The 16,243-nt window shown below is 41.5% G+C and overlaps 1 protein-coding gene across 1 annotated transcript in view; it reads left to right on the top strand.

Moving 5' to 3' along the window:
• The first annotated feature begins 680 nt into the window (after nucleotides 1–680).
• The window catches only part of LOC104128301 (ribosomal protein S6 kinase alpha-2), a 175,079-nt gene continuing 159,516 nt past the window's right edge, over nucleotides 681–16,243 (top strand). Inside the window, exon 1 of the mRNA XM_009641061.2 lies at nucleotides 681–779. Within this exon, the coding sequence (XP_009639356.1) occupies nucleotides 681–779 (99 nt within the window). The remainder of the gene's footprint in view (nucleotides 780–16,243) is intronic.

Raw genomic sequence — 16,243 nt, 5'->3', positions numbered from 1 at the left:
TTTTGCATACTCCCCAGAATAAAAGGAGGTTCAGACCCTTCTGCTCTGGCAGTGGGGTCATGGCGTCTTTCAGCCTTCTCCCGCAAGAGACTCTCACGCGGGAGCCGATTTCTTCTCGGGTCTGACCACTATAGCCCTCAGTAATTATAGCAGTGTTGAAATTCCGAGCTAAAAACAGAAGTGCAGCATGTGCCTATTCCCCATGTGATTCGGCAACCAGGAAATTGAAAGAGCCTGACTGAGAGAGGAGAAGGGAGTGCAAAGCAATAGGCACATCTCGTATTTATCTCAAACCTGCTACGCCTGGGACGCAGGAGCTGTCATCTGCCGGAGCTGATTATGCATGCAGCCAAAGCAGAGCCTGATTGGGCGTAGTAGGACCTAAGGCGAGGGGGAGAGGGAGCGGAGAGAGAGTTCGGCTCCCCGCACCGAAATGTAAACACTGGGAAGCGAGAGGGAGCATAACGCCTTTATGCTCCGAACTGCAAGCAGCAGGCTCCTGCGGCTCCCGTGACCCACCTCTTGCAGGTCTAGCTGTGCTGCCCGGCTTGATGAACAGAAACAGAGGCTTCGGAGGATCTCCTGCCTGTGGATATAAATAGGGAGCAATCGGGATGCGCTAGCTTTCTCCACCGGCGCCGCAGCTCCTTCGTGCTCCGCGCCGCAGCTGGGACGGGGCAATGGACATGAACATGAAGAAGTTCACAGTGCGGCGGTTCTTCTCGGTCTACCTCCGCAAGAAATCCCGGTCAAAGAGCTCGAGCCTAAGTAGATTTGAGGTAAAATTTACCTTAACTTTGTTAAATGTAGCAAATACCGTTAGGTGCTGGTAACAGAGACATAAGAGAATGCCTGCGTTTACTGATGTGATAAATAGTTAAAGGTGATCTTTCCCTGGCGGTGGTGGTGTTTGCACCTGATGTTCTTTGTTTCAGTGTAATTCAGTGCTTTTTCTCGGTAGTATTCAATACATTGCATAATATATTTAGTGTGTTGCTAAGGATCCTTTTATCAGCCTGGCAGGGGAGGAGGAAGCTGGTTCAGGACATCATGAAGTTGTAGGAAATAATTACAGATCCACTTAAATTAGCACAAATGGCACCATACTTTGCAATAGCCTCATATTTTAGTCTTCCTCCCCTGCATACATACCGTTCTTTCTCAGTGCCAGATTTCCAAATAATTAATCAATTTGCTAGTGCCTTTTATATATATGGTATGTTAGATAGGGATTTTCTTGCTTGTTTGTCTGTAGGTTCTCATGCTTGCACAGATTTTTGCATTTATCTTATGCATCCTGGTATTTTATTTTTTTTTTTATTTTGTTGTAAGGAGAAGTTGTTCTTCAGGAGCGGGAAGACAATGTCAAATTAAACCTACAATGATTTAGCAGCGTGGGGAGATGAAGGCAGTTCAAGTCAGAGGTATTAGCAGATAGGAATGTATGAATGGGGTAGAAGCAGGATTTCTGCCTCCCTTCCTCAAACCATTGTTCTTCAGCCCTATATTTGGAGCTGTGAATAGTTGGCAGGATGTGAGATCAATTGAATAGATGTCAGTTATATTTATGTTGTTCACTTTATCATTGCAGATGATCTGCAACCTCTGCATTAAATTCGAGGTAGATGGGGCCTGATTCCCCTCTGCCTCTCATTTCTTTTATGATGGTGTACTTCAATTGACCTCTGAGGAGTTACTCTGATTTGCACCGGTATTCCCAGGAGGAGGATTAGTCTCATGCTGTGTGAATACATTTTAATATGTTATTCCCTCACTGTCCTATTTAAAGTACCAGGTAATTGTTCGAACATAAAGTTCTTCATGTGTCATTGCTTAAACAGGACATGCAGAAAGGCAGAGGTTTTGGCCGGTGGTTTTTTTGGTGGGTTTTTTCTTTCTTAACTCTTTAAATCAGCTTTCTTGAAAAACGATTGTTAAAGGTACCTAGTTCTATTTCAATCACCGAATAGCCATGCTATGCATTTAAAACAAATGAAAGTTGTCAAAGCTCCCTCCTTGCACCAGCCCTGTCCCTTTAGGACCAAGGGGAGAGTGGGGAAACCCTTCCTTTCCCCACTGCAAACCCAGAATTGCAAAGGCTAATCTGAAATAGATGTTCGTTCTAACATGCTGCAAATTCGCTAAGCTCGTGTTTCGCCAGAGCCAACAGAAAGTAGACCTGGAGTCACTGAGTTACATGAAGGAGTTCCGAGACAGATGAGTGTCTTCGTGGGCTGCCAGCATCAGGGCATGATGCTGGGAGGGGAGGTGATGTTGAGGCAGCAGGGCTCCACCAGACCTTGTAAGTATTTGTTTGACAGTGCCATTGTTTGGGAGAAACAGATTCCACCCCGGTTTTTAACTTACTGGGTAATCTAGTGTGAATGACCAGTACGACTTGGCATTTCTAACAGACCAGACCCTCGCTTCATTTAAAAAAAAAAAAAAAAAAAAAAAAAGTCTTTATAATCCCTTTGATTGTCAATATTACATTATATTTACTGGACTTTTTCAATATCTGTGAAATAGTTTTCCCTTACGTGTGTTGTCTTGTAATGATTTTTTTCTTTCCCATTTAAAATAGTTTGCTTCAAGAAGCAGTCTGATACATATCCTATCGCACGTGTATGTTCAGAGCATTTTGTCCACTTCTCTCCTCTCTCCCTTGACTTGGCAGTAATGACCAACTTTATGTAAAGTGACTCAGTATTACAATGCAACAGGGAATAGGGGTTGTTCCAACCAGGAAGAAAAAATGATTCATAAAATCTGTTCTGCTATTTAAGTGTGAAAATCATCAGAGATGTTCCTACTTAGAGGGGGAAAAACCAAACATATGAACATCAAGCCCCCTCTTTGATTTCCATCTCCGAGTACTTCTGTGTATACATTTTTAATTGCAGGCTAATGAGCGCTTGTCAGCCAAACAGAGAGTTCAAGGAAGCCTATTAGTAGTTGGATTTTTAGAAGTCAGAATATTCTTCATCCTAATAGGTAGATATTTTTAAAGGGGTAGTAAAAAAGCACAGGTTATTACATCATGGAATGAGTAAAAGTAAAATAAAGGGAAGAAATTTGGAGAAAACACATGTGGCATTGCTTTGCTTAGTGTGCGTTAGCTAATGTACCTGGCAGAAGTTGTGTTGCTAGATATCATCTGAAATTTGGAAGGGGATTGTTCCTAGGTTACGTGGGATTTTTGTTGTGCTGTTCTTTTGGCCAGGTGGGAAAGAGGGTTGAAGGGTTTTAGACAGATACTCCTGGATTCAAGCCTTTGATATCTTTAAAATACCAGTATTAGAATAGATTCAAAATAATATAAAATTAGTAATTAATATCACATAATTACTTTTTCTACTGTGGTATTCTGCTACGCTTTAAGTTCATTTGCAATGAGCCTCATAACTTACAGAGCAGGGATATAGATGCAGAAAATGACTTGGCAAATCACAGATTGCAACTTGACCACCTTTGCTTAATCATTTCATATGCCAGTATCATTGCTATATCTGAGACAAGAAGATCATTGCCTTATGTAGGTAGCTAGGTTTCACGCTTTGTCCTGCTAAAGGAGCCAGAGCACACTTTCAAAATGAGATATTACAGGGGGGTTTATTTCAAGTTGCCTAAAATGTGTGCCCTTTTTATTATTCTGGGAAGACTTGGCTGAAATGTGAAGTTTTGGGTTTTCAATTTATATTATTTTTCAGTATGGCCTGCATTGCCCTTCATTTACAAGGTATCTAGTGATACAATTTTATTAAATGTGCAGAGCCAAGTTTTGCCCTTCTGCATGCACATGGAGTTCTTATTGAAGTCAGCTGAAAATCCAGCGGAGTCAATGGGAACTGCATGTGTGCATCCGAGAGAAGGGCTTTGTTTATGGTTCTTGCTGAGTGTTGATGAACATGAATGTGAAACCATCAGGAGAAAGTACGCACAGTGTGGATCTGCTAAAGACTTTGAGCCCCAGTGGAATGCATCTTATGGGAGCGAGCAATATCCCTTGATTTATAAATCAAAAGTTAAGTATGCCATTCGAATAAGCTAGGAAAGACCTAAGCATGCAAAGAATTTGATTATATTTATTCCAGTGACGCAGAAGCCTTTCTTCGTTTTTTGGAGAAAATGACCAATTAAAACATTGCCATTGATTCTTTTGGAAGATGTTTTTGACTTTTGCATTCCTGATGTATTTTTAATTTGTTATTCTTCAATTCTTGTTTTGTCTTACCTGTAGTGGTGAATCCAAATTCTGTTTGTTCTATGTATGGGGCTTAGAACCTACCAGAGTTCTTGCAAATTAATTCAAAATTACTTTGGAGCCCGGTGTGTCTTGGCATAGTCAGTTGTGAGAGGCAGGACCTCCTGTGGGTGATTAAAGTGTGGGTCCTCCTTGGGTTCCAGCATTGGCAGGTAGGAAATGGAAGCAAGCCTAGGCAGTCTGGTAAGGAATAGTGCAGAAGGACTGGCACTGGCTTTATAATGCTTTGTTATGAGAGATTTTCAGTTCTAATCTTTGGCTCTGATTTCCTACAGGCTTAAGTTACAGCAGGCTTAGAAAAGTGGCCAGCAAATGCTGAGCTAGACTGCTCCTTCTGCATAGTGAGCTGGGGCAGTGCTTCCCTTGCAAATGCTTGTGAACTCTTCTGTGCTTGTATAAAGAACGATTCTGTTCTTTATCAGTAGTGTGTCCTTTATTCTGTCTTCTCTTTTTTTGTATTTATAGACAGTTGTTTTCTAGAAAAATAAATTCTTTCTATCAAAGGTTAGACAGAAAGAGGCAAGTTAAAGAATGAAGATGGGGAAGATCAGCTCTTCACGGTGCAGGTCCTGAGGCAGCTTTAGATTTTAGTTTTGTGGGGTTTTTTTTCTTTCCTTGGTAATGAACACCTTTGTGAAGTGTGTTCTTGTTACGGCAGAAGTTACCAACGCTATTGTAGTCTGACTTCCCCCAGCTGCAGACAAGACTTTTGTGAGGAAACACTGCAATCCTTGTAGTCTTGCGTGGCTTGCTGGGGGAAGGGAGGCAGGGCAGGGGAGGGAGCGCAGGAGGAGCATGTACTCCATCAGATAGGTCACTTGGGGAGCCAGGAAATCTAATTTTCAGGCTCATTTTTGTAACTTGCTGTGTCATTACAGATGGTTCAGACCTCCGTGCCCTGCATTCCCCATTTGTAAAATTAAGATTATGATGATTTTCAAGTCCTTTGATACAGTTCTACCTATTTACATTGGGTTTGGTGGTAAGAGAGCTTACTTGCATGTGTACACATTCATAATAAAGAAATTGCTCCCCAGCTCCCCAAATACTTCTCACTTTATAAGGAGTCTCTTGCGCCTCAGGCCTGCTATGTGCTCTTTCCCACAAGCCTCAAATTAACTGCTAAGCTACAGAAAAGGAAAATTAAGCAGGTAGGTGTAGGGATAACTTATCCACAGAAAAATCATAGAAAAATAGGTCTGGGAGGTGTCTAAAAAAACCTTATTATGGGCTCCCCCCCTTGGGCAGCATCAGCTATATCTAAACTCTTCTACCAAAGAAAGATGTTTTTCTAACCTCTTCTTAAAGACCTCCTATGGTAAAAGCCCATAACCTCCATAGCAGGTATATTTTATAACATTATCCTTAGACATTAGAAAAGCTCTCAGAGTCTAACACAAGTTTTTCTTACGGCAATTTAAGCCCGTGTCGTCTTGTCCTGCCCATTGTAACTGTGAAAAACAGATTGCTTCCTTTTCTTTGCTGCAGGATTTTTATGCATTTGAAAGCTTTTCAGGTCCCCTTTCTCAGTCTTTGCTGTAGGGTGGGAAAAATGGTTTTCCTCCTTCCTGAAAGTTGAGGGCTCAGAGCATGACTCTATGCCAGTCACAGCAACATGGTTAGGGAGAAGCTCTTCCTTTCTTTTGGATGCTAATGGTCTGTTGTAAAAATCACTTTTATTTCAAAGAACCCTACCCTGTCAAAGATCAATCCAAATTGTCATTTTATGCTCCATTTCCACCATCTAAATACCTGTGTGATGCCTTGATCTGTTGGCATTTGGCATCCAGTCCAGAGCTGATGGACCCTATCCATGGGCTCTGATACCAGATCAATTCTGACACACGCCACACAATTAAACACCAGTTCTGGTCACACAGGGAGGAAAAATGGACATTTGGGCATAGAGCAAGGGCCTGATACCCTTGTGAAACAGGAGAGAGGGCTTCATTTGGTTGTGGGATGGGTCCTGTCTGATCAGCTGATAGGATGTGCAGGTGCATACCTTATGTGACTGGTGGTGATACGGTGGTATGGTGAACATGTGCTTGGTCATGATCTCAAGTGATGAATGAAGGAAACCCAGAGGTGTCTGTGGGCCAAGCAATGGCCTGGTTCCCTGAGCCTGGAGTGTCTGTGTGTGGAAGAGCTGAACCTGGTGGACTGGTTAGAATCTGTGGGCAGCTGAGCCCCTACCTAGCAGTAATTTGGAGTAACTTCATTTTATGCAAGTGGAAAATGAGTAATTTTATTCTAGGTTTTGGCTCATAACGTTATGGCCTGTCTGACCCTGTGGCACAAAAAATCTGTTCTCAGAGGGCTGAGCTCTCCTGCACCTATTTTTACTCTCAGCAGCATTCAATTCATCCATTTTTCTGCTGGTCTCAGGAGAGTATTCCTTCTGTGTGTGCTATTTGGATTTCTGTCCTTGCAGGTAGCTGGAAAAATTTCTAAAGAAAGACAAAAATCAGAACAAAAAACTCCTTAAGTTTATTCACCAGTTACTCGAGTAGAAATACTTTTCATCTAAATATTTGCTAGTCAGATTCCTTTTGTTCACTTACCAAGACTTACAGGCCTAATTCTGCAATGATTCTGTAAAAATATTTGCTGTTAAAGACTCAAAGTATCGCAGAGAACCAGCCATCAGTTCTGCACTCGGGACACGCGTGCTGCACCTGTGTGTGTGTGTGTGTGTGTGTGATGCCATCGGCTCTTCCAGGGTGCAGTTTCGCTTCCTGGAGAACAAAGTCTCAGGAAATGGAAAAGAATGAGTGGACCACTGAATCTGCCTCGAAAACAGCTTCCTGGCTGAGGATGTGTAAGGAAGCAAAGCGATGCATCTATTCAAGGCCCTCGCAGCACAGCTCCTATTCGCACACAGGGAAGCGCCTTCCAGGCAAATGGTTTGGGATGCAGGTTCCCTTAGCAGGGGCGTGCGTGGTGATGGAGTGGCCGCAGCATGGCTTTGGAAAACTTTCAAGGGAGCAGCCACCCTTTAGCTGTGAAATCTCTCTCACTGCTTTGAAATGTACTGCTGGTATCAGTATTTCAATAGAGCTGTTTTTAACACGAGGTGCGGGAGAGCCTAGAGCTCAATTCCAGCTGAGCCCCAGGAGTCCAAGGATGCTGGAAGTGCAAACCATTGAGAGCGCAGAAGACAAAACTGCGATGTTTCCAATGAGGAAAACCTTATTTTCAGGTTGCAGTGATATTATTAGGCATTGCGGAGCAGTGCGCAGGCAAGAAGGGGAGATATAGGCTGCTAGCGTGCTTTCAGATGATTAGTGATTGTAATTGGCTAAATACCAGATATCTTATGAAACCTAAATAAACGAGCTCGTATAAACTCCAGGTGTAGTTAAAGGGTGTCGTGCCTCTTTCCTGCAGGGCCAGATTTGGACCTGTGCATGGGAGGGAGGAATGTGTGGTTTTATCTATAAAATTCACCTTTACGTGTTGTTAAACAACAGAGGCTGCCCAGTCCCACTTGTCATCTGAAGTAACATCCTCCAGGTAAGTTTGTGGTGCCCTCCTGTGATGCCCAGCAGGACAATGTCAGCTCAGTGCTGCAACATGGGGCTTCTTTAGGGATGTCCGAGTGCTGGGTGGTGGCAGATCCTGCTGTATGTTATGAGTAAAAAGTAGTGGTGAGCCGAGAGTGATGGTAAGCAGGAAAAGAGATTTTTTTTTTCTCGTTTCATGTAGACATGTGGAATATGTTTTATGCACATGTATATATGTTCAGGGTCTGGGATTTTGTTGCACATTTTTTTAATTTCTGTAGAATTCAGCAAGGAAAAAATGGTCACGATTAGACATTTTTTTAAATTTGTATGGAAATTCAGTTTAAAAACTACAGAAATCAGTAGAGGTTGCTGGTTTTGCTACAAATAATGAAATAATCTGTAAAGCACAATAAAGAATGACATTTCTGATCCAGAGGAATATTAGAGGTTGGCCTTAAAAACTACAAAGAAAATTTAACTCACTGCTGAATGTGTGAGTCTCTTCTATCATTATTAATAAGACTGTGCCTTAGACATCTCCGTATACAAATTAATGCAAACATGTATTCCAGACTCGAAGCTTTACCATGTCCCTAGAAGAGAAGGAATCCAGTAGTCCTTCAGCTTGCAGTCTGGCACAGGCTGGTGTATGCCGTGGAGAGTGAATGAACCAGGTGATGGTGAGAACTCTTGTAAAATGCTCAAAAATGTTTCAAAAAGTTCTGCATATTGTAGAACGTGCTTTGGGATTGAGCCTTTTTGGGGGTGGTAACACTCTGGAGAAATAGAGTGTGTTCTTGGCATTTGTCAAGCCTAATCATCCCACAGGTCCGTACTTTGGTCCCGCCTTCTGATGGGGGACTTAGCTGTGCTATGTAATTTATATGCAAAGTGGCAAGCATTGATAAAGGCTATGAAAGAAAACCTCCATAATATATGCTTATACAAGCCATTTTCCTGACAGATAAATAAAAGGCTTGGGCGGATATTTGGGGTTTTGGTCAGGAGAGAGAGTTTTTTTGTTTTAGTGGAAATTTCTGTTGTTTTGCTAATGAGTAACAAAGAAAATCCTGCAGCGATTCAACTTTGTCTTCTCCACTTTCATGTTGAGGGGAACTAGTGACTCTGACTCTGGCAGATATCTTTGCCTTTAACTTGTGCATCAGCATGTCTCCACGCCAGTCTTTCCTGTATGAGACAATCTCCGTCTGTGACTGGAAAATGCCTGGGACAGCAATCGAATGTTGTAATTGCATTCATTTTGAAGTCATCTGTCTAAATACCTTAAACCCTGCTGGATCTGCTGCTAGTCTGCACGGTATCTGCTTTATTCTTGGATGATAATGCATTGCAAATTTACTAAACTGTAATCTGAAAGCAAGACTTTATATTAGATTATTTCCATGGCACAGTTCAAAACCATTTCATATCACTGAGTTTGAATTTTTGATTACTAAATGTGCGCAGATGTTAAATAGTACATACTTCAAAGTTTTTTAATAACATTTCATTATGTTGAAAGGACTTGAAGCTTTTTCCTGGCAAGTCAAATCACTAATTTTTCTTCCAAAATGAACTCCTTAACATTTCATTAAATCAGTACTATCAAGATAGCTAAACCAAGAATTTTTCAAAATGTGAATGGTTTTCACATAATGGCAATACAAAGGAATTTTAAAGCATTGGCATTTTATGGCTGATTTCAAACACATTGCAGAGCCTTAACTTGAAAGAATATATGCCTCTCTGGGGAACATGGTGTATCTGTCCTTATTTTCCAGATTCTCGTACCCTTGGGAGATATCTTCTCCTTTGTACGTGGCAACCAGTGAAATAGGCACCAAAAGAGGAAAGGAAAGTGTGGTAGTTAATCTTAGCTCTTAGTTCTGCATTCTGTCAACTGCTCTTCAACTTCTCCTTCCAAAGGAGGACCACATGTTTAGGCTCACTTGAGAAGTGGGTGGAAGTGTGTTATGTGAATCCACGCAGGAAAAGCGCTGTGTGGTGTAAAGGCAGGAAAGCCCCCACTGAAGCAGGCATCGGCTGATCCCGCTCAGTCTCTCCAGCATTGCAAAATTGTCTGGGTTTATGATGCCTGCCAGCCTGAGGTAGTAAACTGCTTCATTGTTGTTACTGAAGCCTCCTTTGTCTGTGAAGAAGTTTTAGCAATTGTAAAGCAGAAAATACATAAAGCCACTAAAGCAGAACTTGGGTCAAACTAAGCTCGGGGGGAGGGGGGAGACACTTTGCTTTCTCCTTTAAAAACTTTTAATACACATTATCCTTAGTTTGGTGGTTAATTCAAGCCTTTATGTCATAAGGATGAATGCTTTGGGGGCATTAGCTTAGGTCTGGAAAAAAAAAAAAAAGGACAGTTGCATGTACCATGCTAACTGCAAACTGACTAAAAAAAAAAAAAAATCACCACTATTACCAGAGCTGGAGAAAAACCACAGTTTCCTATGGCTTGTAACTGAGAATTTTTTCCTCTGGTTTCAGTTTTATTTGCAGAATTGAAGAATCCTTACTAAAAGCACACTTCAAATGCACCTGCGTTTTTTTTCCGCATTTTTGTGAAAAAGTTAATGTCATGTCATAATATATCGAGCAGGGATGCTGGTAAGGATGGTGGGCAGCAGACCTTACTATGCGTGCAAGGGTAAGTGTAGGTAATATTTACTCACTGACTTCCCTCTTCCACCGGTGCAAATGTGGCAGCATCCAGATGTTCTTTTCCCTTCCGACAGCTGTTAATGCCACTGATGCTATAGCATCCCTTCTTGCACAGCGGAGAAATTCAGTATGTATTTACTTTCTCTGAAAGGCCATGTGCTGAAAAAAAAAAGTCTAATGCCATCTTTTGCCTGATGGTATGAAATTAATTTCTAAAAGCCTTCTCAACAACAGGGATTTTGTAATCTAGCAAACAAATTTATCTTTTTTTTTTTTGTTCTCAGATGAGAAATCCTATATGGGACATTAAAAGGAATACCATTAACAGTTCTGAGGACTGTCACTTCCGAAGCATACGCTACCTATAGCGATTATCTGCCAAATGATACTCACTCATTTTATCCCAATTGTCATGTTGAAAATACTCTCTCCAAACATATGGGTAAAGTTTACATGCCATTTTACTTCTGAAAATGGGTATTCCTCTGTTAAAGGTGGTAAGTTACCTGTAATCATATTGTTCACTTGGGAAACAGTAATGGGGCTAACTACCTGTTTTTACCCTGCTTGGTTTAAAAGTGTTTTCTACTTCTGTAACAGGTTTGTAAAAGAAGCCATAAAATTCATTTGAGTGATGTTTGTATTTAAAGAAATTCTGTAACAGGCAGACATTTGTGATGTCACAGCCAGGGTTTGGCTTGCATCAAGAAAGGTGAGAAATGTAGAGTTGAGGCCAGGGCTCAACCCTTTCCCGATTTTTTTAAGATAAAAGACACTAAAGGAGAGCACCATGAAAGGTGGCTATGGTGTGCTGTTGCCAGTCTAGGTACTCGTTACGTATTTGGTCTGCTTCACTAATAGCTCATCCCACTGCACATTCCATGGAAGCTGCAGGTCTAGTGTCTGTGCTATGAAGGCTTCATTTCGCGTTAGTGTTTGTGGAACCTTGCACTCAACACTGTTGCTATTCCAAAAGGAGGGGTTTTTTGTGGTAAGTTTTTTTTTGTGTGTGGTTCCACCCCACCACCTTGCATTGTGACTTTTGTTCTGAGGCTGACATGAGTGTTTTTCTAGAAGGCTGTTCTGCTTCCCCCATGCAAACATACATACAATCACATACGTATACGTGTTTGTGCATAGAGATGTCCAGTGATTTTTGGAAGCTGAATGCGAGACATATTCAAAATGGACTTGATTTGCAGAGTTGGAGCTTGCAACTTGACACTCTAAAACATTTCATGTAGTCTTCCAAAACTGGGACACCCCAAACATATAAACCTTTGGAAGACTTTGGCCTGAACATTCATAGCAACTTTTCTTTCTGGCCTGATGTTTTCCTTTCTGGAAGAGCTCTGTAAAGGCCTATGTTGCAGGCAGACGTAGCTGCCACTGCTGAGGAACAGGGCAGGAGCAGTCTAGCTTGCGCTGTGAAAGCCCAGAAATCTGTAGCAATGCTTTCCGGGAAGTGACGCTGTAGCCGCGGATCCCGCTGGGTGCTGTGTCCCAATAAAACCCTTTGCACTGGAGGGGGAAAGTTGTTCTTGGTCATCTTTCTCTGGATGGAAGCTTTTCCCTGGAGTTGTAATGGAAGTCTTAAGTTTTTGATTTAGTATTTTCATCCTCCTCATAATGCATGTCAAATAAGTGGATTAAGAATGTAATCTCTTCTAAATGTAATCTGGGTCATTTCAAAAACAGATTTTTTTGAAGAGCCTTGTTTATGAAAGGCCTTTTCTTTTGTGCTCATCTGTTCCTCCCCGTTGTTTTCCACATGCACAACTGTGGGAATTATAACCCATCCCTGGGGAAGTGGGGACCTCCAAAACATTTGACGTACTGTACACACCACAGCCAAGAGAAAGTTTGCGCTTTTCCCCTTGCTTTTTAAACCTTTTTGCTGGTGTGATATTCATGGGGCTGAGGCATAAGAATATGTCTCTATATAATAAGAATAGAGGTTTCTCCATGGAGTACCACTGTGGTCTGCAAGCACTCATTTATCTTCCTGGTGATCAGAGAGCTGTTGCTGTCTGGGATTTTTTATCATCTCTTCAGGGAGGCACATGAACTCCCCATTTTCCTGTTACTGAGGGGAAGAAATTAAGTTGTTCTGCCCTCCTGGGATATGATTCTTTACTTTTTGTCTTCAGGATTTTCTTCCCTCTCATAATAAAGGTTGAGGATTTTGAATGTGCTGTGCGCTGGCGTGTGGACTCCCACGGCTGGACCATGGAAACGCTAAGCTCCGCACAGATGGAAACTGTGCCCCTGAGACCAGGCTCTTGGCTCCTGGTGTCTACCGAAACTCTTGCTTTGCCTTCTCAGACGTTTCCCTTGTAAGGTAACAGTTCTGCTTTTTCCTTCTCCTGCGCCCTATCATTCATCTGATTCAGCTTTTTTAATATATGCTTTAGACTCAGACAATGGGAATTGCGTCGTTTTGCTTTTCTTGTACTTTCTGTGTTTTGGTACTTTCCACCCTCAGTTTACTGAGGTAACTCAAGAGTCATTGGCCAAAAGCAAAGCTTTGTTTGAGGAAGTGCTGATTCAGAGGAGACGCTCAGCCCGAGGCTGGGCAATGGCCAGATAGCTCCAAAGCAAACCTCAAATACGAGGTTACTACGTATCTCAGGAATGTTCCCCCCCTCATCTACCATAGCCCTTACCTATTTCTCTTCAAATGGCTCTGCATCTTGGCTTTCCATAGTTCAAATGTCTTGTGATCGTTTCTCTTTCAGGGAGGGCAGAAACAAGAACTCCTAGAGAGTCCCCTTGCATCACAGGCTCCCGAATGTTTTGTTGAGGGTTTCATACGTATGACTCAACTCTGCTTCCAACTGAGCACGAACGTCTGTCTGGGATTTTAGCTCTACATAGTACCATTTTCACAGCACCGTACTCTATTTTTAAAGCACAGTTACTATGGCATCTACAATATCTTGCAAAATAGTGAAATGTTACCATTTTGCTTTGCATGACAAATTTTGTTCCTGTTTTGCCTGTGTGTTTTCACCCTCTGGGTTTTCTTTTGAACTTTGAACAAAAAAAAAACCTCAAAGTGAAAGTCAGCTGCCAGCTTTGGTCCATTGTCATTTCAGAGATGTGAAGTCCTGCAAAGCCTGATGGCTTTGCATGGTTTCTGCTCTGTCATCATCCATTTCAACTTGCTGAAAGGAGTAAATTTGTGTAGTTGTTCATCTCAGTATTTTCATGACAAATTTCAAACTGGCCTGCATTAATTTAGGTGTTTATGATAAGATCTTCCCTTCAAAGCACCTCACCCTGGTAACTAAGTGCTACTTCTCGTTTTACATTTACAATGCTATAGAGCCTAAACCAGTGCAAACCTATGCAATTCAAACCAAAAGGAAAAGCAAATAAAATTGCTCTTTTTTTTCCCCCCCTGGAACTGTAATCAGATCCAAATCAGAAGAAAACTTGTATTGCTTTTGTTGTGACAGTGAACACATTACCAGGCTGGCATTGTTGTTGTTGATGTAGCAGTATTCCTTCCTCCCTGCCAAAACACGAGATGTAACAGAATGTATTAACAACCTACTCTAGGTAAACCTCCTTGGCTTCTGTCTGTCTCGTGGCTGGTGGCCTCAAGTTTCCAACAAGGACTACACCAAACAAATGTTGCTTTCTATTTAAATGCATCTTAAATTATTACAAGCTTCTGGGCTAGCACAAAACTCGTCCTCGTAACTGGATGTGTGAAGGAGAGCTATCCCCTGGCCAAGCCTGTGAACCCGGCAGGCTAAGTTTGCTTGAGCGGGAGGTTAAAGGGTAGGATGGCAACACATCTGGATCTAAAATCACAATATTCTATACATTTGGCTTCTAAAATTATATTGAGATTGTTAAATCTGGAATCTCCCTTTTCCTCAGTGTAACTCTGTTTCCTAACTGGATCTTAGATCGTGTTTTGTTCTTTTCTCCTAAATTGAAAAATCTTCAAGGCATAGGAGAAAGAAACAGTCAAGTTGTAGGAGGCAGGCACTTTGATATATGTCTGTTCACTGAGTGTGTTGTATTAATGGAAAATTTTTCTCTATCTACCTATCTATCTATTTTCATGAAATAAAACCAAAGTAAGCAAATTTTGAGCTGCTGAGGTTCCCAACCAGCAGTGGATGGATGAGGTGTTCTGTTGACCCAGCAGAGGCCAGTTGCCTTCTATGCAAACCAAAATGTCAAGGTCTTACATTGTTTCTCATGTACTTTTCTGAAACGGTGGTCTGTCAGCATGCTGTGTGTCTGTAGTGCAGTCATCTGAAGGGGATTGTCAGTGTATGAAGACAGGAAATTACTGAAAAACTGAATTGTTGATTTGGATTCATTTTTGGCCTCTTTTCCTAGAGAAATGGGCTTTATCCATTCCCCACGCCCCATTCCTTTTTGGCCATTTGCTTTGAAACCATTGTTAGATGCAACAGAGACACAAGAATAGCATTCTTAAAGATATAGTGTTCATATAAGATTCATGAAAATAAGGGGCCAGAGAAAGAGACTCCACTAGTACCACAAAACGAAGGAACGGGGGAGCAAGAGTGGAAGCATACCCCTTAGCTGCTAAAGAAGCCAAAGAGGGAGATGGCAGGAGAGAGGGGGACAACTTGATAAGAAGCAGGGATTCATCACTGCACTATTTAAAGGACAGTATCTATACTTCAATGCCAGAAACCAAGCTAAGATTTTTTATTTTTTTTTTTGGTGAGGAGTGTATTTGGATTTGCTGTGGAAAAAAGTGGACCAGTCCTATTTATCCACATAAATATTTGGGCTTTGAAATACTCTAGTCCCCGATAATGAGATTATTTATCATAATAGTGTGCTCTTTTACTAATACTTTTCCCATACTATGAAATAAGCTAGCTCTTTTGTTTTAGTAATTCCTACTTCTAATCTAATGGGTGAGGCAGAAAAAGTAACTAATAGCAGTATTTTGTCAAGGTTGCCTCCCCCTGAGGTCAAAAGCGTAGCATGATGCTGGCCATTTTTCTCTTTGGAGCTACTTATAATATGGTGTAGTGGAGGGGGGGTGGGAAGGCATTTCACTATAATTTATGGAGAAAACACTCGCAGAACTTAATATCAAATGACTGATTTATAAGTGAAATTATTTTAACAATGCTATAGATATTAATAGAAAGTGTAGGCTGCCAAAGTAAGAATTAATCAGAAAAATTATGGCAGTAGAATGTTTGTTACAGAATTATAATTAGAGCATCAGTGTTTGCTTGAAACATCCTGTCTTGCTTGCTGATATTGGCTTTACTGACATGAATAATTAATTACCTGGATAAAAGTGGATGTTCAGACTGTCTGGTAAGAGAGGCTTTGGATGGTGCAGTGAGGAGTCCTCAGGCAGGAATCTTTGGAGTAGGCAAGTCTAGGAAGAATATTGGGTTTTACTTGTGCTCTCCTTTAAATAATGTATTATAATAACAGCTACAAAATTCTGATGGCTATGACTATATTTATACACTATCAAATTACTCAAATAGCTTGATGTCTTATATTTGCATGCTGAATTGTCAAGTGGGTCAATATACAAAATTTTGACATTTTCTGATAATTGCAGGATTTATAAATAGCGAAGTAAGATTGTGCACCCTCAGCAAGTTTGCGGATGACACCAAGCTGAGTGGTGCGGTTGACACACCAGAAGGACGGGATGTCATCCAGAGAGACCTGGACAGGCTGGAGAGGTGGGCCTGTGTGAACCTCATGAGGTTCAACAAGGCCAAGTGCAAGGTCCTGCACCTGGGTCAGGGTAACCCCCGGTATCAAT

Source organism: Egretta garzetta, unplaced genomic scaffold, assembly GCF_000687185.1.
Source record: "Egretta garzetta isolate BGI_Z169 unplaced genomic scaffold, ASM68718v1 scaffold676, whole genome shotgun sequence".
NCBI classification, from domain to species: Eukaryota; Metazoa; Chordata; class Aves; order Pelecaniformes; family Ardeidae; genus Egretta; species Egretta garzetta.
The sequence above is the reverse complement of the archived record's forward strand: the minus strand, read 5'-3'. Positions and strand labels throughout refer to the sequence as shown.